The sequence below is a fragment of the Vicugna pacos genome, chromosome 1 (genome assembly GCF_048564905.1).
Source record: "Vicugna pacos chromosome 1, VicPac4, whole genome shotgun sequence".
NCBI lineage: Eukaryota > Metazoa > Chordata > Mammalia > Artiodactyla > Camelidae > Vicugna > Vicugna pacos.
Window position 1 is genome coordinate 27,691,453 of NC_132987.1, and position 27,696 is coordinate 27,719,148.

At 46.9% G+C, this 27,696-nt stretch overlaps 1 protein-coding gene across 9 annotated transcripts in view; it reads left to right on the forward strand.

Moving 5' to 3' along the window:
* Positions 1–16,963: 16,963 nt before the first annotated feature.
* The window catches only part of MED12L (mediator complex subunit 12L), a 295,438-nt gene continuing 284,705 nt past the window's right edge, over positions 16,964–27,696 (forward strand). For all 9 annotated transcript variants that reach the window (XR_012071818.1, XR_012071816.1, XR_012071817.1 and 6 more), the window contains exons 1-2: positions 16,964–17,233; positions 18,085–18,308. Coding sequence is in view for 5 of the 9 variants with exons in the window: in XM_072959151.1 (XP_072815252.1) it covers positions 18,210–18,308 (99 nt within the window). In the remaining 4 variants the exon portion in view is untranslated. The remainder of the gene's footprint in view (positions 17,234–18,084; positions 18,309–27,696) is intronic.

Below are 27,696 nucleotides of genomic sequence, written 5' to 3' on the forward strand. Positions count from 1 at the left end.
ATAGAGTCTACTACATTCTTTTTAGCAGCTGTAGGAGATTCCATCATAAGGGTGTGTTAGAGGTACATGTGTAGATGTGTGTGGATTTGTGAGTATGGGTTTGTGTACGTAGGCTTATATATGTGTATGTTTGTGTATGCACAGGGCTGTGTGTGTGTGTTGATGCCTAGAACCACTGCCTCCTACTGGTTACTGTCACTTCCATGAGCTAATTTAAGCCCCTGGAAGTACAAGGATCACGTCTGATTGACTTTCATGTCTAGCATCTGAGCGGGGGGGCTAGAACTAATGTTCACAGAGACATAGCTTTTATTGGCACGTAACAAGTTCTTTCCACACGAAGAGCAGTGGCAAAGAGAGCAAGCTCAGACTACTGGGTTCACATCCTGGTTGCACAGCTGACTGAGGTCTGGGATGGTTCCTGGGAAAGTTCCTTGGCCTCAGTGGCCTCTATTTCCTCATTGGAAGTGGATGTACCTCTGGCACACTCCTGGTCAGCTTCCACTACAGCAGAGACAGAGAAAAGATTTCGGGGGCGTATGGTTTATGGAGGGAGTACTCTCAGGAGACAGGAAGGGAAGACGGTGGGCTAGGGTGGGGCTAAGTCAGGAGCTGGTCTCAGCAGGGGTCTAGCTTCAGTCTGATCCTACAGGGAGCTCATGAATTGGACTGCAAAGCTAGTCCCACCTTAAGGCAAGGGGCTAGCCTTTTCTGCCCCGTCCTTTAGACCCTGGCTGCCGAAAGTCACCCAGGCTGGGTTGGTGTGCTGTGTAACCTCCGGGAGCAGCTCCTGTGAGAAGGCAGGCAGGTCTCGGGAGAAAAGAGAGAGCTGCAAACCTGTAGCAACACTCACAGCAGCTGAGAGGTGGGTGCGCCCGCCCGGTGAAAGACAGAGGGGTACCGCCTCACCAGGTCATGCGAAGGGTTAAACATGATGCTGCACACAAAGCCCTTAGAGCAGTAAGAACGGGGAGCAGGTATTGAGTGCTTACACCAAGTTTTGTTCTAAGCGCTTTGACCTTAGAAAACTGCAGAATATCAATAAACCCTCAAATGTCAGCCAATTTTATTACCTCATTTAATAACCGACTTCCTCACACATGTTAAGTGTTTAATAAATGAGGGATAAATCACATGTGCAGGGAAGGTGGCCTTCTCATCTCCTGGCTTAGCTTCTGTGTTCCTCACTGTTCTTGTTATGTTTTAATCCAGTGTTTTGGACCTTGTGTATCCTGTGGGTACTGAGTGAACATGAGTAATTTTGGTCATTTTCAGGACTTCCGTATTTCTAGTTGACTGATGTACAAGGGGCACTTGAATAAATGTGGATGAGGTTACAGTGAGAGGACCCAGGAATGCCTGGCCTGCTGGCTAATTCTACCCACCCTCCATGCCATGATTCCTGGGAAAGCTGGGCCCACGAGGAAGATGAGGAGAGAGAGATCCATGAGCCTGTGCAGTAGTGTCTGTGTGCAGCGGTCAGGGTTGCTCAGAGAAGCAGAAGCATGAAGAGCGCTACCTAGCAGGGGATCTACTGAAGGGACTTGACCTGACCCAGCAGTGGGATCTGGGGAACTGAGTCTGAGGTTGTTGGCTCTGCTTCTCATGCTGGGGACCCAGACTCTGCAGGGCAGGCTGTTGGGAAGGGAAGTTGGATATGAAGTGATGGAAGCAAGGAGCTGGTATCTGGGTGGTTTCACGATCCCCTGAGTCCTCCGGCTTTGCCGATAGGAGTCCTGCAGGAGCAGCTGGTGCCTACCACGGAGCCAACCAAGCCCTGACTCGGGAGTCAGTGACGCTGAAGGGGGATGGGTGGCAGCTGGAGCTGCTGTGGGCTAGGCTGCTGTGTGACACCAGCAAGGTGAGCCTGCCAATCTCAACAACGAGAGTGACACAGTGCCTGGTGCCCCTGCGCCGATGTCCCGAGAGTGCGCAGGACGAAGAGATAGATCAGCTGCTTCACTTCTGCCTTCTAAATCTTGCACAGAGCATCCCCTTAGGTCCAGGCAGACTCCGAATTAGGCAGGGAAATCTGGGCTGCACAGTTCCAGTTTAGCTAAGTGGACACAATACAAATCGCCACACCTGTTGACAGCATCAGAATGAGCTCCAGGGGAAAGCTGGCTGCCTAAGTGAGCATTCTTTCTGTCTCTCCATCATGCACCTCTGAATCAAAATCTGGGAGCCTTAGAGGAAGAAAAAGACAGAGACAGAATAAAAGAGGGAGTAGGAGAGGCCCCAAGTACATGGAGCAGTCAGCCACATGGAGCCAGGAATGTAGCCGAGAAGACAGCTAGCCCCTCTGAGGGCCAGGCCTTGTCTAACTGCTTAACACATAGAGAAAAGAAGTTAAGAAATACAAGCCAGAGTGAAGGAAACATGGCCCAGGAATGCCCTGGAATGCTGACCCAGATCATTGGTTCTTCCCCTGGAAGAGAAGCTAATAAGTTGGGCTGGTGAGGAGAGTGAAGGATGGTGTCCCCTTCCCTGCCATGCTGGAAGACAGCATTTCTAGAGGCTTTTTATGCTTTACAGGAAATTAGTATTATTTAAATGGATGGTTGCATGATTCCAATGTCCCATTTACATTAGTGAGGATGTAGCCCTGTGACCATGTCTGGCTGGAAATATCACCCTTGTGATTTTTTTTTTTTTTTAGCAGTTTTCTTGATCCTGGAGCTCCCAAAGGCTCCTAGCCAGGAAGGAAGGTCTTAAGGCCTCCTGGAAGTTATCAATTACTCATTAAGAAAAACAGAGAAGAGAGGAGGGAAGATGTATTGGTCAGAAGAGGCTAGGCTGAGCTCTGGTGAGAACCCCCAAATTCAGTGGCCTAAAACTAGATTTCTATCTCATTCAATCTCCTTGTCCTTCACAGGACACTGGTGAGGAATCTGCTCCCCAGGGCCTCCCAAGGATCCAGGCTGACAGGGCAGCACCATCTCGGGGTTGCTGGTTGGGTGGGTGGTTACAGCAACGGCCCCAGTGTGATCACACCACCTGCCACCACCACAACTATGTTCTCGAGCTTGTGCAGTTCCCTCCATGTTCAGTCTCACAGCAGAAGGAAAGAGGCTCCTGAAGGGTCTCACATTTGCAATCAAAGTGACACTTGTCACCTCTTGTTACAATTCATTGGCCACAACTGGTCATATGACACTACCTAAGCTTGGAGGGTCATGAATTGATACCCTACCAGGTGCTCAGAAAGCCAGAAATATTGAGAGTACCACTGACTCCCACAGAGATGTGGGAGGGAAGTAGTTCTGTTCAATCAGGACCTTTGGGGAATGAATGACCACGACCAAAGATATCCTAGAGTCTTCCCCCACATCTCATTCTGTACCTGACAAGAGGTATCTATCCCTAAGGCACTGATTCTTCAAGAGAATCTTCTATTCCAGAATCTCCTCATCTCCCACAGGGTAAGATCCAACTCCTTATGTGGTGGCCATTCTAGCTGCTGCTCTAACTGCACCCACAGGAGGATTTAGACATGTCAGGTCATGCTAGGGGGACAGGTGGAGTCAGAGGCCTTGGCCCAAGGGACTATCAAAAGAGAAATTGAGGGACCTGAGTAGATAAAATTCAAACAGTGGGAAAAAGGCGATACATGCAAGCTTGGTCCAGTACCAACACACAGGAATAGTACTATGCCTGTCACTCAGATGGGCTTATGCCAGATTTCTAGGCAATTGGGCTGACTGCAAAGATAAAAATGTGTTATTTTTATAAAAAAAAAATCTGAACACTCAAGTCAGCCTTACTTGGGATGTGGGTCATACAAAAAGTGGGGAAAGAGATTGCCTTCTCCTCAGTGGGGAGCCCCGCCAAGCATCTTTACAGTGGTGTGTTATCGGGGTCAGCGGTAGGGGGGGCTTGGCCCAGATGAATGAACGTGGCGCAGTGTGGTTTTGGCAGATATGAGTGGAAGATGCCACTGGGCATTTTGACAGCAAATGAAGCACCCATGCCTTGATAGTAATGATGGACATCAGAGGTGAAGGCTACACATTTCCATGGAAAGATGGAGCAGGTGATGAGGAAACTGACCATTCCACACAGCAGCCAGAGAGCCAGGTTCCGAGGTACACAGAAAGCTCACTCTGAGAACATCCAAAAGTCATTTGTTCATCCATTTAATAGTTACTGGATACCTACTATTTAGGTAGTAAATAAAATGAATGAAGTTCCTAACATAATGGAGTTTCCATTCCAATGGGAGATACTGGCAAAACAAATAAACAAACAAACACAAAGAAAACCAATTTAACAAATTCATAAATAATTCCACAAGTATATACTTTGAAATAGTGTAAAAACATATATACACACATGCACTATTTTACTATATGATTTTAGATAGTGTATTAGGCGAGAGACTTTAAATTTCTTCAATTATGAATCAGAGTAAAATTATAGTACTACAATCCTAACTTTTGCTCCTAGGCTGTTACAGCTGGGAGACCTTCAAGGTCATCTGCAGTATTGCCACAACTCTCATAGACTCCACAGAGCTTGACCATGAAGGATGACAAGTCCTCAGCTGATGGAGAGGGGAAGTAGGCTGAGACGGAGCAGGTCTAGGCCAGGGGACTGAGGCTGTCATCACCAAGGCAGGGATCCAGATGCTACCACTGCAGTGGCTAAAGGGACATTTGAAATCTTGTCCTAATTCAGGTTGGCATTGGTGTCCAAAGGTCCACGAGGTGGATAACCAGGAATCTCTGGTTACAGGTGATCTCAGTGAGAAGTGGGTGAAAGGTCTTGGTTGTGCAAGGGTCCATCCTGGAAGAAGCAGGCTATGCCAATGGCGGGTGCCCACAGAAATGTCCAGTAACCTGGAGGGTAGGCAGGGGCTGAGAAGGTTGTCGGTCACCCATGATTCAATGAATATTTAGTAACATCCTACTGTATGACAGGCTCTGTGCTACGTGTTAGGAATACAATGATAAACTGTCAACAACCCTTGCCTGACAGAGTGTATATTCCACTAGGTCTCAGCCCAGGGAGTTGTAGATTCTAGTCCTAGCTGAGAACTGTATTGCAAATTATGAACCGAGTCTGGTGGTAGAGACTAGCCAGCTATCCTGGGTGGTATCTGCAGTTTTATCACCCCACAGAGAGATGCTGAGAACTCCATCCAGGTAAAAGGATCAAGGCAGAAGGTGAGGAAGGGGTCCTAACACCGTCAGAATTGGTTTTCATTAACTCAGAACAAGAATGGGGGTAGTGTGCAGAGAGTCTGAAAGGCAAGCTGTCTGTCCATGGCTGGCCAAGGTTGAGGGCAGCCAGTGTCCTCTCAGAATCCCTGAATATTAATACAGCTCAGCTACCACACCCTGCAGCCAACAGCCAATGAAAAGGAATCACAGACCCTCAACCCTTTTGCTTTGGTTTCTTTCTTTACTTTCCCTACCAGCTCCCTCTCCTCTCAAATCCATCATAAGAACGTCCCGTAGACTTGGTGACTGAATTATGCTTCTTCTGTTTAACCCCTGGGTCCCTGTTGGATGTAGCTTTATACTCATTCTCAGACTCTTTAGGTTTTTGACCATTTGAAGTAAAGTTCCTACCCTGAATATTCTTGGCTTCAGACTTTCATGTCTGCCCACCTGGCCTATATCTTGATCACACCCACATCAGCTACCTTTAAGAGATGCCTGATAATTTTGCCATGAACCCACGGCTCCAGGGGCAAGCCTGTTGCTATAGCAACATGGATGATCTACCAGGCACATGCTGTCACTCTGCTTTGGGACTCTGAGGGCTCAGCGAGGGGAACACCAGCCTCCTGAGAGAGCTAACAACCCTTGTGGGCCAATTAGCAGAGGAGAGGGCAGCATGCCTCCCTCACGCAGCCCTGGCAGCCCCTGTGGCCTGCATCCCTCCCCCTCCCCAGGGCTGCTTCTGTTCTTGCCCCTAGGGAGATTTGGAAGGAATCCAGAGAAATTGCCAGGTTTCATTATGCAGCTTTGAACCTGCATGGTGATTCTCTAGAGAGGCCAAAAGGATGACATTTTTCTTGCCTAACTGAGGACGTGGAAAGATGATAGCCCCTCTGCCACATCTGGTAATCCCTCCAGGAAGGTAGCACAGGTTTTTACCCTCAGAGAGTCTTGGAGGTCAGTTCCATCGTGCCTCTCATTTCTGTTTTCATTGGTCAAGATCCAAAGTGTAACCTCCACCTCCATGTCTACACGGTCATTTGATCCACTGCCACCATCATTCTCATGAAAATGTGTACGTCCTTCTGTCTCATCCTTCCATTCCTCCTCTCCTGCTCATTCTCTTCCACCTTGGCCTCTTGAATCCTTTCTCCATAACTTGCAAATTGCCCTACCTGCACGATTTCTTTTATAGCACTCCCTCACCTCCCACCTCCTATTTTGCTGAAGCTGCCCTTGTCCCTGAGCGCACTACTTCTGCAGCCCTCTCATGTGGTTACTGTTTTCTTACATAATTTATTACACGTAATAGAAAGTCAACCCTGGCTTACTGAAGTAGGGTTCATCTTTCTTCATATGTCTGTCAGGAAGCTGGATATAGATGGCTGCTGGTATTAGTTTGATGGCCAGTCAAAACCAGGACTCCCCTCTCTGTGATTATCTTTGCCTTTTCCTCATATTTGTAAACTCATGGTCACCATATAGCTGCTGCACCCTAGCCATCATGTCTAAATTCCAGGCATGAAAAGATAAGGAGCTAAGGGATGGTACCTGCATCAGGAAAGCAAAAACATTCTCAGATTCCCTAGTGACACTAAGTATAGGTCTCATTGGCTAGAAATGTGCCACATGGCCACCCTCTGATGCAAGGGAATCCAGAAAGAAAATCTATGTTTGTTAGCATATTGCACCCCAGAACAATATCAGGATTTTGTTAGTAAGGAAGGAACGGGATTAAGCTATCAGGCAGAGAACAAGGAGGGTTTGCCACAGTCAGTCTCTTACTCCCCAACATTATATTTCCGTTCTCTTGTTTAAACCTTGCTTTTATGCACCCATGCCATTTAGATATTTTACTTTACCCCCTGTTGTTGCTGTCATCTGCTCGGGGTGGGGTGTTCTCTCATTCATTGTCTACATTGGCAATGGGCAAAAAGCCCACCACTCCACAGGACAAGCAAGAGCTTGCCTGCTACCCCCAAGCCTTGTTCAGTCTGCATGACCACAGTGTGTAGCTGGGTGGCCTGGCCAACACCATGGCCACTCAGGTGCTCACCTTCCTTTCATCTTCAGTGGTTTCCTCTCCATGTCAGCCACCCTCTCCCATGGAAAGTCCCTGGATAGTATCAATGCCTGCATTGCTACTCCTCCAAAATTACTAATTTGGCTGCTCCTCTAGTGGGCCTTGACCTCCCCTGCTTCCAGGTGTTTGTTCAGCTGCTCTCCCATCAGCTCTTTTTTAGCATCATTGGCACTGTCTGTCCTCGTTATTTCCCAATTCATCAACCTCCTCCTTCTTTACTTCCCTTATGATGGGATTTCATGAGCAGTATTTTTAGACACCATTCTGTGCCCTATGTTCCTCTCCTTCTGTATCTACTGCCCTAGACATTCTTGTCCCTCTGTTGCCTCCATTTTTCTAAGCTTCTAAACCCAACTGTCTGTCTCTCTATGACTGCATCCAGGCAGCTGAGCATTGCCCAATGGGGCAGATTGATTCCACCATAAGAGTTCAAGATCATTAACTTCAAACAGGTCCTCACACCACACAAAAAACTTACTACAATTCTGTCTCTCATGTTCCCATTTTCCACACTGACTGTCTCAAACCTTTCTCCTTCCCTGAGGCCTCCAATCTCCCTTCTTTTCTTCCCTGAGCAGATGAGTGCCTCGTACTATGGTAGAGAGAAGGTAGGAGTTCTCACATAGAAACTTTCTTAACCTCCTAAGTATTTCTATACTGTGGGTCCTTCTCTCCTGTTCTAATAGCAGAGCTATTTCACTTTCTTCTCATTAAAAACAAAATAACAATTATAATCCACTTCCAGATACCACCATAAGAAGACATATAAATAAAATAGGAAAAACTCAGGCAGGAGAAAAAGGAATATACAGGAAGGAACAAAGAAACAGTAGATAGTGTAAGGTTCCTGGAAGGCAGAAGGGGATCCTCCTTAGATGGGAGGTGACTGAGAAGTTTAAACTTTATATTTAAAGTAGCAGGGATTTAGCAAAGAGTTTTAAGCAAGGAATGGTTTGGTGAAATGAGGATTTTTGAAAAATTAAACTGATAATCTTGTGCATTACATTTCAAAAGATAAGTAACTGGGGCAGGGAGCCAAGTTGGCTTGTAAGGATAATCCAAAGAAAGAAATGTTTAGGGCATGGACCAGTGCTTTTGCTGAGGGATGATTGAGGACTGAATGAATCTGAGAGATTTGGGCAAGAAAGTATCAACAGGCTTTATGTGTGTGAATAGAGATATAAAATGTTTCTACATCAAGAAGCTGGGAGATGTCTGCCCTCTAGTTGATGGAGAACCCAAAAGCCCTTGTCTCCCGCATTTATCATGACCACTTTCCATTCACCTGGGCTGACAGCTCCCAACTCTCCAGGCTCTCTTGCTGATTGGACATGTCTCCATCTTCAGTGGCAACATTCTCTCTGAGACATAATTTTTATATTCACTCTGCAGCTCCACATACCACGACTGTAGCCAAGAGCCTTCTCTCCTGACCTCTGGAATCTCAGCCACCTGGTCCTATCTTGCAAACAGGAAGCGGGGACCAGCTAGGGATGCAGTGATGAACAAAGAAGCATTAAGCTCAAGTTGGGACATCTTGAGTTTGAGGAGACAGAGGGGTCCCCTTTGGGAAGCAGTAAACAGGCTAGAGAGGCTATGAGAAGCCTAGGCTGGAGCGGAAGATGAGAGTACAGACTAGCAGGTAAAGATGAGAACAGAGATGGAGAAGAGTTGAGAACCAAGTTTAAGTTCACTGGGGAGGGATTAGGAGAGGCCTGAGTCATTGACTTAAATCATTGTGGTCAGTTCTCAATTGGTCAAGCCCTGGTTTTCCTGTTTGAAGACTAAGCAGGAATTTCGCTTCTTTTTGTCCATCTTCATGCTGACATTTTTGGCTGATTGACAGCAACTCTGCCAGAGGGTGAGCAGAAGAAATGAAGGAAGATGAAAATCAAATTACTAAATTTTACCGTTTGTTAACAGCTTTGGGAAAAGGCACAGTGGTGAGAATGTTGGGCAATGGCTTAGCAATATTAATTAAAAATGCTATTATATAAAGGATTCATGTAATTGATTTGTGCACTACTATTCCCCAAATGCTACTGAGACCAAAGAGTTGGCAGCATTTATTTTTTATCACTTAGAATTTAAACTTTAGATTTAGCAAACAGCAGATACCAAACTGTCTTTGATACGTCCAGTAGATGGGGGAAAAGAATTTCTTCTTAGATAAAATTTGATCCTGCTAATTTAGTTCATCATTTCCATCTGTCAGGATATTTTGTGTAATATGCAGATTCTGTCATCAAATATATTTTGCATGCTTTCTTGCTGTGTGACTGTGGCAGGTATATAAGGATGTCTCCAGAAGTAGGAAAAAAATAATTCTCTGAGAACTGAAACATTTAATAATTAATAAATATAAGTTTATAAGATTCACTTTCATCAGGTGTAACCCATCCTAACAAGTGAGTTATAATCTGTAACTCCTAGATGATGAAGACTGGATCTTTAGTTAACAATAAGAAAGCAGTAACCAAGTAATCATATACCTAACGAAGAATAAATCTCTCTCTGTCTCTGTCTCTCAGTCTCCCTCTCCCTCAACAGGAACGTCTGAGGCCAGGCCTGGTTAGCAGACCTCCCCATGTAATAGAGATCTCACTCTCATGAGTTACAGGAGCCAGGCGGGTGAGCCACCTCTGAGGGGAGCTGGTCAGGTGGGGTTTTGACAACAGGCCACACTCAGAAGGGCAGCTTTCCCTCAGCTCCGGCAGATAGATGTCACCTGAGAATGTGGACCTGGTTCAGGCAGGTTTTTCTAGAGTCCAGAAGTGACTGCGAGCCCAGCACAAAACAAACAAACCTAAAGTAAAAAAATGTTTGTGGACCACCAGGAACCTCTGCTATGAAGTAAATAATACAGGTGTTGGACAGTAACAGCCCATCAAAGGCACTTCTGGGCCGAAGTGTGGCATGTGTACCATTCCTGTCACAAGGGAGGTGAGTTCTACTGTGGGGCACACAGAGTGAACATTCCCCAGAGATTATCCAATTCTTTTTGCTTTAATTTTATACTTAGCAAGAAAACCCGAAACCAAAACCCAAAGAAAGAAAGAAAGAAACAAAAAACTCCTCAACTTCTGCTTACTAATTCAGTTTTACAGCAAACTTGAAAACTAGCCAGGGGGTGATATGAATGAGTACTATACCTTTTCCAGTCCCTAGAAAGGCTGGTTTCTGCGTGTTGATAAATTAACATTCTGATTTTATACTGAACTCTTTCTTGAGTTTGTTTGGCATTTGTCTGCCTTGTGGAGCTTTAAACAGCTCTGGATAAGCAAACAAAATAAGAGTCTGGTGCTGAAAAGCTAAGTGTGTGACTCTGCTCGACTCTGCCTTCCATCTGTGTGCTGCAGTCCCTCTCCAGAAGTCAACCAGCCATCCTTCTTTTTGTCAATGTAGCAGACACCGTTTTGCTGGTGAATGGGGTTCAGCTTCCTAATTCAAGACTCTCTTATCTCATCCTTTGATTTTCAGTCTCCAGAGTTTTCTATGTCCTTGTCCCCCTGACACTTCTGTCGAGCTATTAAGTGCTTTTGGGGGTATCCACTGTCTTCCCAAGTTGCCTTTACTTGTCTTCTTCCCTTCTTCACCTCTCTCCTGTTTTATTCCTCCCATTCCTTTTGTTCTTTTAGTTTGGACAGTCACCTGCTTCCTCAGTGATTTTATTAAGATCCCGTATGTTACAGGTTCACTAGGCCTGAAACATTAGATCTAGGCTGACCGATATGGTGGCCGCTAGCCAGGTGTGACTGCTGAACACATGAAATGTGGCTGGTCTGTGATGAGATTTGCTGTAAATGTAAAATGCACACCGGATTCTAAGATATAGTTAAAAAAAAAAAGACTGTAAAATGTCTTATTAATACATTTTAAAAGATTGGCCACATGTTGAAACACAATATTTTGGTTTACAATCGGTTAAAAAAAAGTATTACTAATGTTAATTTTACCTATTTCTTTTTACTTTTTTAATGTGGCTACTAGAAAATCTAAAAGAACGTATCTAGCTAGCAATATAACTATTACCAGTGCTGCTTTAGGGAGTCTTAAGGTCTGTATTCTTTCCATCTAAGTAGCCTAAAGACTATATTAAAAACTCCATTTGGTTGGAGTTAATTAATCCTCTGTTTCTCCTTTCTCTTTTCTGATTCCTTCTCAAGTCATTTTTGTTTTTCTTTTCTTTTTTTCAAGGGGCTCAAAGAAAGGGGGAATTTTTTTCTTTTTCGATTCAGAAGCCGGCATGAGACAAATACATTTAAATGTGATGGGGATATAAGAAAAGCTGACAGCAAGCAAGACTGCCTGTAGACAATCTGTTAACAAAACACAGTAATACGTACACCTGGCCAAGCATCAGTCCCACGGGGAAACCCGGCAACTTTAATTACTTCACCCACAGGCGCTACACTGAGAATTGTTTCTTTCCACTCGAGTGGAAGCACGCACTATGGCAGAGGGAGCTGTCGGGAGTTTTGCTTCTCTTATACCCGACCTGTCTTCCAAGGTTCACTTTTCTAAGGGTTATGTAAATGATAATTAATACATGTAGCACGCTGGCAATAGTGGCACAGGCTGGAGGGTCAGAGGGGTCTGGGTTTGATCCTGGCTTTGCCGCTTGCCACCTCAGTGGCCTTGTGCCAGTTACTTCTACATCTGGAGCCTCAGATGCTAATTTGTAAGATAGGGGTAAGAGGGCCATTGCTTCTGAAGGGTCAACACCTTGCTTGTCATGCTCCAAGTCATTCTCCTGCTCTCATTGCCTGAGATCTGCTCTGCAAATGTGATTGTGCCTCTGCCTTTTGCCAAAAAAGTTTTCTTCCTCACCTCAAGGCTCATGAAAAGAGCTTTGAGGGGACCACTGGCCTGGTCTGCTGCAGTTTGCATAAATCTGAGGAAGGGGTCTCTGACCCAGACTCGAGAACTTTTTCTTTAATTGAAGTATAGTCGATTTACAATGTTGTGTTAGTTTCTTGTGTGCAGCATAATGATTCAGTTATAGAACATAGATATATATACTTTTTGTATTCTTTTTCATTATGGGTTACTGCAAGATATTGAATATAGTTCTCTGTGCTATACAGAAGAATCTTGCTGTTTATCTATTTTATTTATAGTAGTTACTATCTGCAAATCCCAAACTCCCAGTTTATCCCTCCAACTCTTCCCCCCTGGTAACCATACGTTTGTTTTCTATGTCCATGAGTCTGCTTCTCTTTTGTAAATAAGTTCATTTATGTCATTTTTTAGATTCCACATGTAAGTGATATCATAGTATTTTTCTTTCTCTTTCTGGCTTACTTCACTTAAAATGATGATCTCCAGGTCCATCCATGTTGCTGCAAATGACCTTATTTCATTCTTTTTTATGGTTGAGTGGTATTCCATTGTGTATATATACCACAACTTCTTTATCTATTCATCTGTCAAGGGATATTTAGGTTGCTTCCATCTCTTGGCTATTATAAATAGTGCTGCTTTGAGCATTGGGGTGCATGTATCTTTTCGAATTAGAGTTTCCTCCAGATAGAGGCCCAGGAGTGGGATTGCTAGATCATATGGTAAGTCTATTTTTAGTTTTTAAAGGAATCTCCATACTAGTTTCCATAGTGGCTGCACCAAATTACATTCCCACCAGTGTAGGAGGGTTTCATTTTTTCCACACCCTCTCCAGCATTTATTGTTTGTGGAGTTTTTAATGATGGCCATTCTGACAGGTGTGAGGTGATACCTCATGGTAGTTTTGATTTGCATTTCTCTGATAATTAGTGATATTGAGCATCTTTTCATGTGCCTGTTGGCCATCTTTATGTCTTCACTGAGAACCTTCAAGGTGAAGAACTGTAGCTTGCAGAATGTATCCATGGTGGGCAAGGAGAGAAAGCTGGTGAGAAAATGCCTGCCCTAGAGTACATACAAGCAAAAGACATCTGTGTATTCCCTAAAGACCAAATGTAGGGGGAGAAAGCCAGCCATGAGTTATCTTAAAGGGACTTCGTCCAAGAGCACAAAAGGGGTCCCAACTCTAAGGGATTCATTGCAGAATTCTGAAACCAAGGCTTAGAGAAGGAACATAAGCAGCTAGGGAGGTCCCTGTTGCTGAGGGATCTTTGAGCATTCCTTGGATGTGACCCAAGAAAAAGGGTCACACCTCTTTTTACAAGCTTTTAAACATTCATCAACCCACAAAAACTGCACTAGAGACTTGGCTTCATACTTGGAGGATAAAGTCCCATATGCTTAAAATGGTTTATAATTTTTCTTTCTCTGGCCCCATTTCGATCCCTTTCCCTCACCAGCTGTAGTAAACTTACTCAGGTGCCTGAACTCATCTCTTCTTGTTAGGCTGAAGTCTAAGCTGGGGCCCCTCTGGGAAGCCTCTGGTGTTCTCTGAGTAATTCATGTTCTATGCAAACTGTTCCCAGGCCTGGGTGGGAGGGGGGGTCATTAGACAGGTAAAGATAAGATGCCCCTTTGTAGGAACAGTAGCAAATGAGACTCAGATTATTCAACAAGAGTCTGGGCCTAGTGGCTGTAATTAACCAGCACTGTGATGGAAATTCAAGCATAACAGAGAACACGTGGCTTTATGTTAAGCCTACCATGTTAATTGGCCTTAGTGAGCTTAAAGACTAACTTTGGAATGGAAGGAGAGCCAGAGAGTCAAGTGAAGATGGGGAACAAGACTATTCTATGTGGCAAGTTTGAATGCATGCCAATAAATGATGTATTCAAAGAAGAGAATGACCACTTCTGGGAAGGAAATGAAAACACTAACCCCAAAAGATATCTGTACCTGCATGTTCATAGCATCATTATTTATAATAGTTAAGACATGGAAATAAGTATGCATTAATACATGGATAAAGACATTGTGGAATATTACTCAGCTGTAAAAAAGGAACTCTTACAGATGGACCTTGAAGGCATTACGCTGAATGAAATAGATCAGACAGAAAAAGACAAATAATATATGATCTCACTTATATTTGTGGAATCTAAAAACAAAAACAAAATCAAAATAAAACCAAACTCATAGAAAAAGAGATCAGACTTTTGGTTACCAAAGGCAGAGGATGGGGGAAGGGGGAAATGGAGGAAGGTGGCCAACAGATACAAACTTTTGGTTATAAGAAAAATGAGTGCTAGGGATGTAATGTACAACATGATGACTATAGTTAACACTGCTGCATGATACATAGGAAAGGTGGTAAGAGAGTCAACCCTGAATTTTCATTACAGAAAGAAAACAATGTTCCCTTTTTTCTTTGTTTTCTTTTTATCCTATCTATATAAGAAGGTAGAGGTTAGCTGAGCCTGTTAGAGTAATCATTTCACTATATAAGTCAAACCATCATGCTGTATGCCTTAAATTCATGCAGTGATGGATATCAATTATTTTTCAATCAAACTGGTGAAAAAAAAAACATAGAGAATGAAAATTCAGTGCTTAATGGTACAGAAAGAACTGAAGGATCATTTTGTGCCTCAAAAGTTTAGGACTGGCTTTATACAGGAGTCCAGACTCTTAAGGACTGTAAGTGGTGATCAGAAAACGAAAGAACTGGGAAATTCCATATTTGGAAATAGGACAGAGCTAACTGGGGTCAGGATTAAGGAAAGGTGGATGGGTAGATGGCAGTGGATTGTGAAGAGTGCAAATGCCAGGGTGAGGAAATCAAAGCCCATGGGAAGCCCATGGGGTCAAAGGATGATGTTTGGGTATCTGTCTCAGCGTACTAAAGCTGCCACTCCCCCGCCCCAAATGTTGAGAAGGTGAAAGAATACATGCAAAACTGTCTCAAAACAAGAGAGGGAATTAAGAAGGGATACCAATAAGGAGAGAATTCTCCTTTTCTTTCTTTCTTTCTTCCTTTCCTTTTGAGGGGGAAGGTAATTGGGTTCATTCAGTTATTTATTTATTTTTAATGGAGGTACTGGGGATTGAACCCAGGACCTCATGCATGCTAAGCAGACACTCTACCATTGAACTATACCCCCCGCTCCTTTCCCCTTTTACTCAAACACTAGGGACACATTACTAACTCATTTTGATTTTAAAATCTTTATGGTTAGAAAAGATTTTGAGTGCTTCAAAAGTTTTTCTTTTGTGGAGACCAGTTGGAGGCTGTTGTTTAGGTATTCCAAGGGAAGTATTCAGGTTATATCTCCCAACCAGACTAACATATCAGCACAAGGTATCCCCAAAGTGCCACCAGTGATCTGTCCATCCAATCCATCCACACACATATTCACCCACTCGCCCAACCTATCATCCATCCCACTAGCCAACAAATGTTTTTTTGGGTGCCTCTCATGTGCTGGATTCTATGCTGTATACTTAAGTTGCAACAGTGAACAACATTGGCCTTTCCAGTTTATATCGCTGTATTGGGGCAGGGGAGATTAAACAGGAATAGCAAAACTTTGGTAATTGTTACAGACAGATGAGTAGCTGGGATTTCCTGATGCCATTTCTTCTGCATTTTGGTATGTTTGACAACTTTCCTAATGAAGTTTGATAACTGTCCTGTTTCTCAATAAGAAAACCAGATTTGATAGATGCTTATATCCCAAAGGCAAGTTCAGCCTTGAAGTTAACACCCAAGGTACTAGTGGAAAAGTCTCAGTGATGGTCAGGAAATGCCTCATAGTGGAGGTAACAGTTCTCTAAAAGTACTTGCTCAGATTCAGTAAAGAATCCTGTAACTATAGGCCTGATTTGGCCTCAGGCTGCTTTGGGAAGTGCTAATAGATTAGAGTCACAAGTGAAGAACTAGCCTTCTACCACATTGCTGTGATTTACCTACCCTTTTCTTCCTCCCCCTTGGCTTAAAGTCAGCGGAGGTAGATAGATAATCAGATTTAGCCAATATCTCCTGAATACCTACTATGTACCAGGTGCTGTACAAAGCCTTTGGGTTAGATTTTGCTGGAACCATCTTACAGAGGATAGGACTGAGAGTTTGAAAAATTACTCAAGGTTTGGGAAACCTGACATCAGGCAAGGGCAGTTCAGGAACCCAATCTTTCCAATTCAAGAGAACAGGTCAGAAACTTGGGATTAGGCAGTTTTCTTCGTGGCATTGAGCAAATCACTGGGCCTCCCTGAAGTGACTCGATTTCTCTATCTAGAAAACGGGTACAGTAAAATCCTGTAAGTTTTTGTTTGTTTGTTTTTAAAGGAGCAGAGACCTTTAATGTCAAGATCCTGGCACGAAGCGAGGGCTCCATAAATGGCAGCCATCATTCTTGGCCAAGCGCGGGCGCATCCTCCCTGGCACGCCTCCCGCGGGGTCCCTCGGGACCGACCGGGCTCGCCTCCGCGGCTCCCGTCTCTCAGTGCTCGCGGCAGGTGGCCTAGCATCTGGGCGCCCACGCCCCAAAGCGAGCGGGGAGCGCGGGCGGATTGGATGACCAAGGTCTCCCTTGGAGGATCACCTCCCTACCTCCCAACGCCCTGCGCAGGTGAGGTTTCTGGCCCAGGCACAGGGATAGCGACCTCATAAGAGGTCGAGGCGGACGGCGCAGCCCGTGGCCGGGAGCCGAGTCCTGGGGGCGCCCCCACCCTCGCCCAGATTCACCCCAGGGCCAGCCCCGGCGCCGGGCCCGCCGGCTGCGCGCTCTGCGGCTGCGAAAACCCGGAGAGGCGGATCGGAGTGCGCTCGCAGCCAACTCCTCCGCGGTCCGGCCGCTGAGCTGGGCATGCTCAGTGCGGCCGCCGCGCCGCCGTCCGCCAACTCGGAAGCTCGCGCTCCCGGGCCGTGGGGGCGAGAACGCCGGCGGCGGCGAGCCGGCGTCGCCCGCCGCCCCCAGACAGTGGCAAACTTCGCGGCGTCCCCGGAGCTCGTCCGGCCGAGACTGATACCTTACAAATCCGATCAGATCCAGTCCCCCTCATCCCAAACCGAATCATGGAGGCTGCGGCTGCCGAAGTGCCGCCGCTGCCAGCGGCCCCTGCCCACTAGCCGGGGACCAACAGGTAAACTGTTGGTGGGGGGTGGGGGGTGGGGAGGGAGACAAAGCTACGGTCGCGGGGAGGGCGGCGGGCTGGAGGAGCCGCGGGCTGGCTGCCCCCGTCGGCGCTCGCCGCCAACCCTTCTCACCCAGCCGCTTCCCCAGCCCCTGGCGGGGCAGCAAAGGGTTAAGTCGGCCCCGAGCCACCGTGAGCACGGCCCCCTCCAGCCGCCGCGACCGCCAGCAGCGCGCCTCGGCGCCTGCCCGGAGCCGCCGAGGGGACCCGAGCCGCGGATGCGCCACCGGAGCCTGGCGGGCGTCTAGGAGGCACCGGCCGCTTCCCCACCGTCTGCGTGCCTGTCTCCCCGACCCCCTCCAGGCCTCTCTCCCTCCTTTCCAGCCGGGTTCGCGCCCAGGTGGCGGGGTCTGCGGGGCGCGTGGCGGCGGGGGAAGGGTCTCTGCCGAAGAAGAGGGGGCGGGGGTGGGCCGCTCCTCAGTCTTTCTTGGGTAGGAGGGCCACCCTCGCCCTGGATGAGCACTTGAGCCACCCGCCTGGGGCACCAAGAAAAGTTTTTTTTTTTCCCCGTGCCCTTCCCCCACCTCCAACCCTGCACCCAGCTGGGGTGGGTTTGGGTCCATTGGTGAAAAAAGTCACACGTTCCCATCAGCTGCTCCTCCCCCTGGAGACAAGGTGGTTGGGGTGGGGGGGACCGGAGGCAGGCACCGCGGAGGACTCGGGCGGACCTCCAGCCCCTCCGGTGGCGGTGCGTCCCGGGGCTCCAGCGCAGCTGGTTGCCCGCCGAAGGCTGCCCCAATCAGTGCGTGTCTGCGAGCGGGGCAGCGGCAGCATCCAACCTGCTTTATTCCTGCCTGCAGCGCCACAGCGAGCGAGCGAGGACGGGGAGAGAGGGAGACTGTCTGCAAAGTGCTGCTCCCTGGTGCTCAGAGGCGGCTGCTCCAGCTCCAACTCTCATTCATTTCGCCGGTTAACATGAGAGATCATGGCCGCCTTCGGGCTTCTCAGCTATGAGCAGAGACCGCTGAAACGCCCCCGGCTTGGGCCGCCCGACGTCTACCCGCAGGACCCCAAGCAGAAGGAGGTAAGGGCGCCGGCGGCCTCCCGGGCAACCGGGGCCGCGCTCCGCAGCGCTGACCCGGGGCCAAGTTGGCCCAGCGGGCATCGCTGGCGCTGCGGGGGAAGGGTCAGCCGGTGGGGACTAGCGGCCGGGGCCGGGCTTGGGGCCTGTGGGACCCCCCAGCAGCGGAGACCGAGCGGCTGTCAGTCCCCGCGCTCCATTGGGGCGCTCGCTCTGCGGGTGCCGGGTCGCTTCCCCGTTACCGGGCCTTGCACCGCGCAGCCCGGTGCTTCACCCGTTTCTTCTTGCGGAAATCCTCCTGCCCCCTTTCCCCTGCTTCTGCCTGCTTTATTTTTCTCCCCGCCGCTTCGGTAAATGCTCGTAAACTTTTTGAAAAATGTTGGAATGCAGTGCATCCGACACAGGGCTTGGGTTTTGCGCCAGCTGAGCAGGGACGGGGGTGGGGTGGGGGAAGACCTTTTCTGTTGAAATTTTCCAGTTTGGAGTGGAAGTTTTTTTTTTTAATCAGGTGATGAATATTTAGCTCTCTGAACGCACTTCTCTCTGCCTCCCCTCTCCCCTTTAAAAATCAATATAAAAGGAAAACGCTGATTTTCATCCCTAGAGGCGATTGGCTTAATTGCTGGAGGCTGTTTTGTATATGTAAAAGCAGTCAGGTTACCTTGGAAGGGATTAGGTCCCGGGATTGCTTATTTCTTTGAATGAAATTAATTGGAAACACCTTGACTCTTGCACTAGCTACAGTAGCTTCAATGGCTAGAGTAACCATGGCATTTTGTAGACATGTACATGCTTGGCAGTAGTTAACGGGTAATTATGTAACAACTCTCCAGTTATAATGATTACCTCTGGCTACACAATTTGCCCAGGGATTTGCCCTTTTTTTTTTTTTTTGAAAGATCACCTGCGACCCAGCTGCGCTTTCTGAGTTTGCCAGCTGCAGCCCACCCATCTATGTTTTCTTCAGCTAAACTCAAAGTGAGCACATTTTAGAACTTCTTTCTGGGAATCTAAAAACCTTCTATTAAAAAAGTTTACAGGAACATTTACATCACAGAAAGGGCTTTGTAAAGAAGGCCAGGAGGGGTCCTTACAACTTCCCTTTTGATAAATGTATCTATTTCAATAATAGAGGAAGAATGCTTGTTCTGGTTAAACTGTTGGTTCATAATGTTTCTGAAAGATAAGGAGTGACAACTCCTTTTGGAGGTTTAGAACATTAAGCATATTTGAGCATCTGTGGAGTAATTCAGATTAAACCTGAGAAGGTTTTTACAGGTGGTTCTCAGCAGAGGCTTAACATGAAGCTAGGAGTTTGAGGTTTTGCAGATTTCTTCCCCACCCATTTCTCTCCCTGCTACTCCAACCCAGAATAAAGTTAATTGTTATGGAATTGGAAATAACAAATGCTAGCAACCAAGTATAAGGAAAGTTAATAATTTAAAAATTCGTGGCAGGAAATTCTTCAAGTTTTGGTGGGGATAGACACATTGGTTGATCTTTATAGTCTTGTAATTAATGTCTTGTCACCTCTTTCCAGAGGCAGCATAACTGGTAGCATCTCTTGAGTTAAGGGATGGTGGCCTGGGCTGCTGTGTGGGCCTATTAGTCTTTATCCCTCAAGTTGACAATCATTCAGGATTGGGGCCTCTATGATTCTACAAAGAATAATTTTAGATTTTAGGGACTTACGACATTTTATGGGACTTTAAAACTAGAAAGGGTCTTAGAGCCTCCTTTTTATAACTTTCTCTTGACAAAGTGAAACTGAGGCCCAGGAAAACTTAGCTGACTTAAGGTGTGTGGTGAGTAAGCAGAGGAGTCAGACAGCAAACCCGTATCTATGTCAAGACTAACATTGGTTAAGGAAGATTGATGCTAAATTGTGTTGTTCTGATGTTATTCCCTTTCCCCCAAGCAACCAACACTTTATCTCTCTGGAGCAGAGTCAGAGTTATGTGTGGCTGTAGCCAAATTTGAGTACAATATGGAACAGGTGCTTGGCTGTTTTCGGGTGTGCTGTGGTGGGCAGTGTTTCACAAGCTTCAGTTATTTATGTGTTGTCTCAAGATTTCTCTATCCCTGTATCACCTGTACTTTTATTCTAATGTTTTCTTTAAATTAACTTTCAAGAAGCTTTTTCTGTTTCCTCGGCAGTAATAGACACAAAGTCATGGATTTGTTGTGAGATATATGTTAAAATTTGTATCAAATCGTGTGTGTATCTCATTTGAAGTTTTTATTTGATATAACACACGCGGTTATTCATATGAAAATGAGATAACAACTACTAAAACTTTAAAGAGTTCATCTAAAACCATTGGTGTATTCCATCAGAGAGCTCTGGCCCATATTGTGGGAAATGCTGATTTAGTGGAGGAAGCATGGGCTTCCAAGTTGGACAGACCTAGATTTGGATTCTGGTTCAGCCTCTTCGCATTTGTGTGGCCCTGGGCAAGTTGCGTAACTCTTATTCGTAAGTTGGTAAAAGTTTGAGAACCTTGGTTCTAGATGCATTACATTTTTGTGAGAAAAACCCTCCTGGTACAGGCTATTCTTGTTACTGTAGCTGTAGCTTTTATTATTGTTAACCAGTGCTAATAATGCGCTGCAGAGTAGCCCCCAGGGACAGGATGGAACACTTGAATGAAGACCTCCTGCAGAGAAGTATGGTGAGGGGGTGGGAATTGGAAGCTTTAACCTGCCTGATTGGTTGCTTTCTGTTCATTTGAGAGCTTGCTGTGCCTCAGCACTCTAGAGGACTTTAGTACATGTTGTGTTATAATACTTTATCCTCTGGAAACATAGACTGTCCTCAAGCCTTGAAAATGGGGCTTTGGAAGACTGGGAGTCCTCCTTGATTCCTCCTTCTCCCTTACACCCTATAATACATCTATCAGCACATCGTGTCCGTTCCAGTTCCCAAATATATTTCCAGTCCATCCACTGCTCCCCAGTTTCATCAGTTTCTGCTTTCAGGCTGATTTTTCTCTGCCCTGGGGCCCTTACACATGCTGCTCTGTCTCCCTATCCACCCCTACCTCCACCGTTCCACCCTGCTCTTCTCACCAAAGCCTATGGTTAGGAGGGTAGGCTCTGGAGGCAGTGTGCTTGGGTTTGAATCCTGGCTCTGCTGTTTACATACACTCCTCCTTCTCCCTGTGCCTCAGTATCTCCTCCTGCAGATGAGGATAAGAATACCTGCTCCTTAGGGCTGGTGGAAGAGAACATGGATAATACAAGTTAAACACTGAGACCAGAGCATGGCAAGGATTCAACACCCAAATATTTGCTGTTATAAAGTACTGTCAGGCCTGCTTCTTCATCATTCAGGGCTCTCAGCCCAGCGACCTCCTCAGAGGCTGTTCTAGTATAAGGACATAATTTGCAATTATATATTTATTTGCATGTTGTCACCATCTACTGATGGGTCAGTTTCACGGGGGCAGGGATGAGAGCTGTTTAGGAATCACTGAAGTACCTGGCACCTAGTGCAGTCAGTTCCTAGGATGCTGAGGGCATGGACACTCATAGGAATGTTTGAATGAAAGTGGAAATCTGGTGGCTGAGGCGGTTCTAGGGGAAGTCTAGGGTAAGGCAAAAATCATCCTTGCTGTCTACCTTGGAGGCTACAAGGCTGGAAGCAGAATTAAACTCTAGAAATAGGGAGAAAGAGGGAGGCCTACACGGCTGAATAGTAAATGTTTTCAGGAAATCAAATTAGTTAGAAAAATAGGTTGGGGCAAATAGTGAGATTTCTAGGCATCCGGAGCCATAGAGCGCCACCAGCAGGGCTCAGTGCGGAGGCCGCCAGAGGACAAGTAGAGCATGACTTGCGGCGGGGTGGGGGGGGGTGCCTGCTTGTAGATAATGTGTCAAACTGGACACACCTGTAGGGCTTGGGAGACACAGATGACCGGTTTTTCAGATTCAGTAGGGCTGAAGTGGGGCCCCATAATTTGCATTTCTAACAAGATCCCAGATGATCTGCTGCTGCTGGTCCAGGGCCCTGCCTTGAGATCCCTGAGCTAGAGAGAAGAAGGCGTCCAGTTCTGCAGGAGCTAGGGAGTTCTTCCCAACCCAGGCAGGACAGGATTAGACATCTTTGTGCACCTACAGTTGCAGTAATTTGGTTGAACAGCCAGCTTGGCCAGGCTTTGGTGCACTTTTCCCCTGAAGTTGTGCCCTCTCTGAGCTTAGATTTAACACAGTGAGTCAGGAATATCAGCCCCGCACCAGTGACTTTCCACTATGCTTGGAATAAAACTCAGGTGCCCTACGTTGGCCTTAGAGGCCCCACCTGTCCAGTCCTCACTCATTTCCACAGCCACTGCCTGTGGCTTTGCGTGCTGGGCTCCATCACTTACTGCCTGCTTGACTTAGATTGGTCATGTGGAATGGGGTTCATGTTTGTTCCTACCTCATGGGGTTGCTGGGAAGATGAGACTTGGCACACAGATGGCACGCGTCAGCTACTATTAATATGACCCCTCCCTCGTTAAATGATCCCAGGCTGCCCGTTGTACTTAGAATAACATCCACAAGACCCTGCCCTTGGAGATATGGCCTCAGATCTGAGGACAGGGTCTTTGAGTTGCTGCTTCCTGACTTGCTCAGCCACCTCCTGGCTGTGCAGTGGGACCACAGGCCACCTCTCCTTCTAGCCGGCCCGGCTCCTTCATGACTGGGTTCCTGTCCCTGCAGTCATGTTTCCTGTCATTTACTTTTTGGGACTCCCTGGCATGGAGGCAGACCTGATAATCCATCTTCTCTCATCCTTGTTCATTCATTACCTTGTGTTACTATGTTTTGTAGTGCTTGTCACTGTCAGAAGTCCCCTTTCTAGGATCCTTATTCTCTCTCTGGTCTGCGTTCCACACTGGGATGTAAGCTGCATGAGAACAGGGGCTTGTCTGGCCTTCACAGTTGTGAACTGCCTAGTACCTGGGATGAGACTAGATGCTCAGTAAATAGTTCTTGAAGAAGTTAATAAAATGCAGAAAGAACTCTTAACGAGCAATTGTGAGTATTTATAACATTTAACTGTCCCAATGCTTGTTTTATTTTAGTAACAATGCCTGTTTTCTTGTAGGCATCTAAAACTCTTAAAAACATTAAATGCTTGTTTTAGAGACAGCTGGGGACATGGGGTGAGGGGAGGTGAAATTTTGTTTAATTATCTTTGAGAGGGAGGATGTTGAAGGTGCCAGGAAGAGAGGACAGGTTGACCAACTGCCTGGGGGAACCAAAAGACAGAGATGGTTAGGGAGCAAGCTTTCCTCAGGGAGGAGTTGGCTGGCCCCAGGGCCCCATCCTGGACCTCCTTGAATGGCAGGGTTCTGGAGGGACATCTGTGTATTTAACTTCTGCCTTCTGAGACCTTAGGCCAGAACCAGTGTAAGAAGCACTGGGTTAGAGGCCGTGCTTCTTCCGGCTGCTGGCAGGAGTGCTGCCACCTAAACTTTGTAGTTGAGGCAGTGGAGCTCAGGTGGCTCTCATTTCTCAGGACCTGCCAACACCTGCAGCAGCATTGTCAAAAATGCTTGTTAAAAATGCCGTAATGCCCTGCCTCCACCCAAGACCTGCTGAGTCAAAATTTCTGGGAAGGAGGTTGAGGAATTTGCATTTTAAACACGCTTTCTAGGTGATTCCTAAACACACGAGGTTTTGAGAACCACTGCTTTAGTTTGTGTCTTTACCTCTAGAGGACTGTTGTAAACCCAAATCTCCTTTATGCCTCCCTGCTCCCCCCATTTGATGTATTAGAGTCTTCAGACAAATGTGCTATTCAGAGTATTCACATAGTGCAAATGCGTTTAGCTACTTGCCCCTCTGAAGTTGTGTTCTGATGCCTGTGGTTCCCAGCCTGGTTTTCTATCAGCTCTACGTGCCTTGGGCTTGAAATATCCACAGCTCCCTTCTGCGTGCACTTGGCTAAAATGGGGTGTAGTGGGGCAGCTCCTGATTTGTCCCATGAGCATGTTCTTTGAACTTGTTCTGGCCTACAGAGTTTTATGTTCGACTGTGGGCCTGGGCTCTCAGCTCGGCTCTTTGGAGGCTCAGGACAAGCTGTTTCTCTGGGGTGCAGCCACCATCCTTTAGCCTGTTGGATGTTTCACTCAGGCTGGCCCCTGAAGAGAGAAAATGTAATTCCTTAGGAAGCTGAAGGACCAGGAAGTGAGGTCTGGAAGGCAGACTGCCTTGGGTGGGCCCTAACTAGAAGAAGAGGCTGACCGGAGTCCTGGGATTTTAGTTGAACCAGTTAGCAGGGCCTCTCGTGGGTGTGTGCCCGTCCAGGTGACGACAGAGCAGGAGTAGGAGAATGGAGTAAGGGGAAGTTGGAAGCTCCGAAAAATTGGGATGTATTTCTCCTGAACCGCTCCTTTAATGAGGTTCTGAACCTCAGTTGTGAGGCTTCTTGACAGACTGGGCAGGGGTTAGAGAAGGTGGAGGAATCCATAAGGAGAGTGAACATGACGGAAGGTTCCCTTTCCCAGTGTTCTCCGAGCAATGATACAGGGAGCTGGGGGACTCAGCCTGCAGCAGGGCTGACCTCCGAGTCTGAGAGGGGAAGGCCCGGGGTGGGGTGGGGGGAGATCCAAGGGAGGTCCTGAGGGAGGCGCTCTTACACAGCCCTCCCTGAGAAGGGAACATGGACACCGGTAGACTTGTAATTTGTCTTTAGATAACTTCTGGAGCTGGGGGGTGACGACAAGGGAGTTTATTATACTGTCCTCTCTGCTTCTGTTTTGGAAAATTCACATTAAAAAGAAAAAAAGTCATGTTACAAAACAGTGTGATTTCTTCTTAAGAAACATATATGTCTGCATAACCTGGAAGGATGATCACCTGCATGCAGACAGGTGCTGTCTCTTGAGGATGGGTTTAGGGGTGATTTTTATTTTCTTTTTTGTACTAATCTGTATCCTGCCCTGTAATAGTAAGTGTGCACTGCCATTGTCATTGGAGGAAGTAACTTAAAGAATAATTAGGTAACTTTGATTGGGTTGATAGGAAAGGCTCTTTGTTGGTTCCAAACCAAGTCAGAGCGCTTTTAGCCAAGGTTTAGGCAGAGGAATCTTGAGGGTGTGGTGCAGGCACTCGTGGTGTGGTGAGGGGGGGTCAGGGTCAGTGCGTGAGCGTTCCAGCTCTGCCGCTTGGGCTGTGTGGTTTGGGGCGCTGTGCCATTTTCCTCGCCTGTGATCTGGGGAGAACTATACCTCATCATCTAGAGTGTTTTAAATGTGAAGGAGCACTGTAAGCTTCATTTTGTTACCAGATGTGAGGCGTACCAGAGCAAGCTTGTACCAGCTGATTATTAAAATTTTAGGAATTTTGTGAGCTGATTAACGTCAAGCTGGTAGCCTGAAATCTGGCACAATGGAAGTATTTACACCAAGGAAATTGGCAAATGCTCCAGATGAGGGGGTTTTGTTCTAGTTTTTTTGGAAAGCTGATTGTTAAACACTTACTGGCACAGTGCTGGGGACAGTTGTATGTGCCAGAGACATTGGCTGCTTCATTGTCATTCTTATCCTCGGTTTCTCCTACCTGCTTCCCCCCCACCGCCCACCCCACCCCTATTTTTTTTTTTAAGCCAGATCCTCACTTTCCTAGCCTCTCTTGTAGTTTGGAGTAAACATGTGACTTATTTCTGGATAGAGATTTAATGGAAATCTGCTTTGTGACTTCTGGAGAAGAACATTTTTCCTTGCTGAAAAAATACAGGCATGGGAGGGAGTGCCCTTTCTTAATGCCCTGATAGCTGCTTAGTTTCCTATCTTTGGGAAATTAATAAGAGGATATGATAGTTGGAGCTAGGGCACCTGTCTTGTGACCATGAGGCAGCCTATGGATGAAAAGTGGAGGTGACTGAGTGGCTTTATGAAATTGCTAAGCTACTGAACTGACCTTGGGACCACCTCTCCCTGGACTTCCTGTTAACTAAACAAGAGATGTCCACATGGTTCAACTGTTGTCGAACCATTTGTCCATTTCTTGTAGCCAAAAGCATTCTAATGTTGTCATGGCACTTCCCATTTTTATTTTGCCCCCCACCTTCAAATCCTCACAGCGTGAGCCCTTTTCCGCCCAGGGAATACACATTCCCAGGACTCTCCCACCCTCTGGCTTCATGAGTCTAGCAAAACGTAAAGATCCCCTGCATCTTGTCCATTCGGTGGTGACTTCTGCCCAGGGCCTGTCAGAAGCTGAGGGGAAGTGGAAACGGCTCCTTTATTTATTTCCATTTCTGGCAGAAGGAGTTCTGGTGGGAAGGGATGAGAGCCCTGTTCTGTTTTGTTTGGAGAGGGCAGTTTTGTGGGTCTGTACCATTTTGAGGGGAACTAGGTGTGTTGAGAGCTGGAGGAAACTTAGAGATGGGTTGTTCTGACTTTCTCAGGGGACGCAAACAGACGTTGAGTCCCAAGGAGGTTGAAGTGACTTGTTGAGGTGGATCTCAGCCAAGCAGTTATGTGCCCTGATATCTTGCAACTTACTCGTCTTCCCCTCTGTACACAGCCTCTGCTTCAGGTAGGCACCCTCGTGTTGCCCTGGCAATGAGAGCCACTCCGCATGTTAGGTCACCCAGTGCCTCTGTGACAGCTGGGGACTGTTCAGCTTGCCACTTATTCCGTCTTCTCAGAGCTTGCCAGAATCTTGTGTGATGTCTCCAGGGCAGAGGGAAGAATACTCAGACACTCTTGTCTACCTGTTGTTCGGTGGGAGGTTCCCAGCCTGCTCCACAGCTTCTGGTGCAGACAGCTCCGGCATTGGCGTTTGTGGAGCTATGATAAAGGGATCCCCTTAGGAGATGCGAGGGCCTGAGAAGAGGAGAAAAATTTGAGCCCCTGGGTTTTACTTGCGGTGTTCCGAGGGAAGCATCACTGTTACCCACACCAAGCTGATTCCATCCTTTAGTCACTGCTACTGAGCACCTTGTAGACACTTTGCCAGCTGTGGCTTCATGAGGATGGGGCTTAAGTCTTGTATTTCCTACTGTGTCCCTGCCTTTGAGCACAGAGCCTGGCCCATACTTCGGACTCAAAATGTCTTTTATGAATGAAAGAGTAAACAAATGCTAAGAGCGCAGAATATAGTCCTGGGCCCCCGAAGACTTCAGTACAGATCACTGGTTTTCATCTGGGGGTGGTCTGCCTGGGGACATTGGCAGTTTGAAGACATTTTGGGTTGTTGCAACTCGTGTGTGTGCATGTGAATCAGCTGCTGCTAGCACCTAATAGGCATAAGCCAGGGGACGTTGCTAACATTCTCTAGGACTCCTGACGGCCCTCCACAAAAAAGGATTGTCTGGCCTCAGGTGTCAGTGGTTCCCAGGTTGAGAAACCCGTGTGTGGAGGGAGTGAGAGACCTGTAAATAAGGAGTACAATG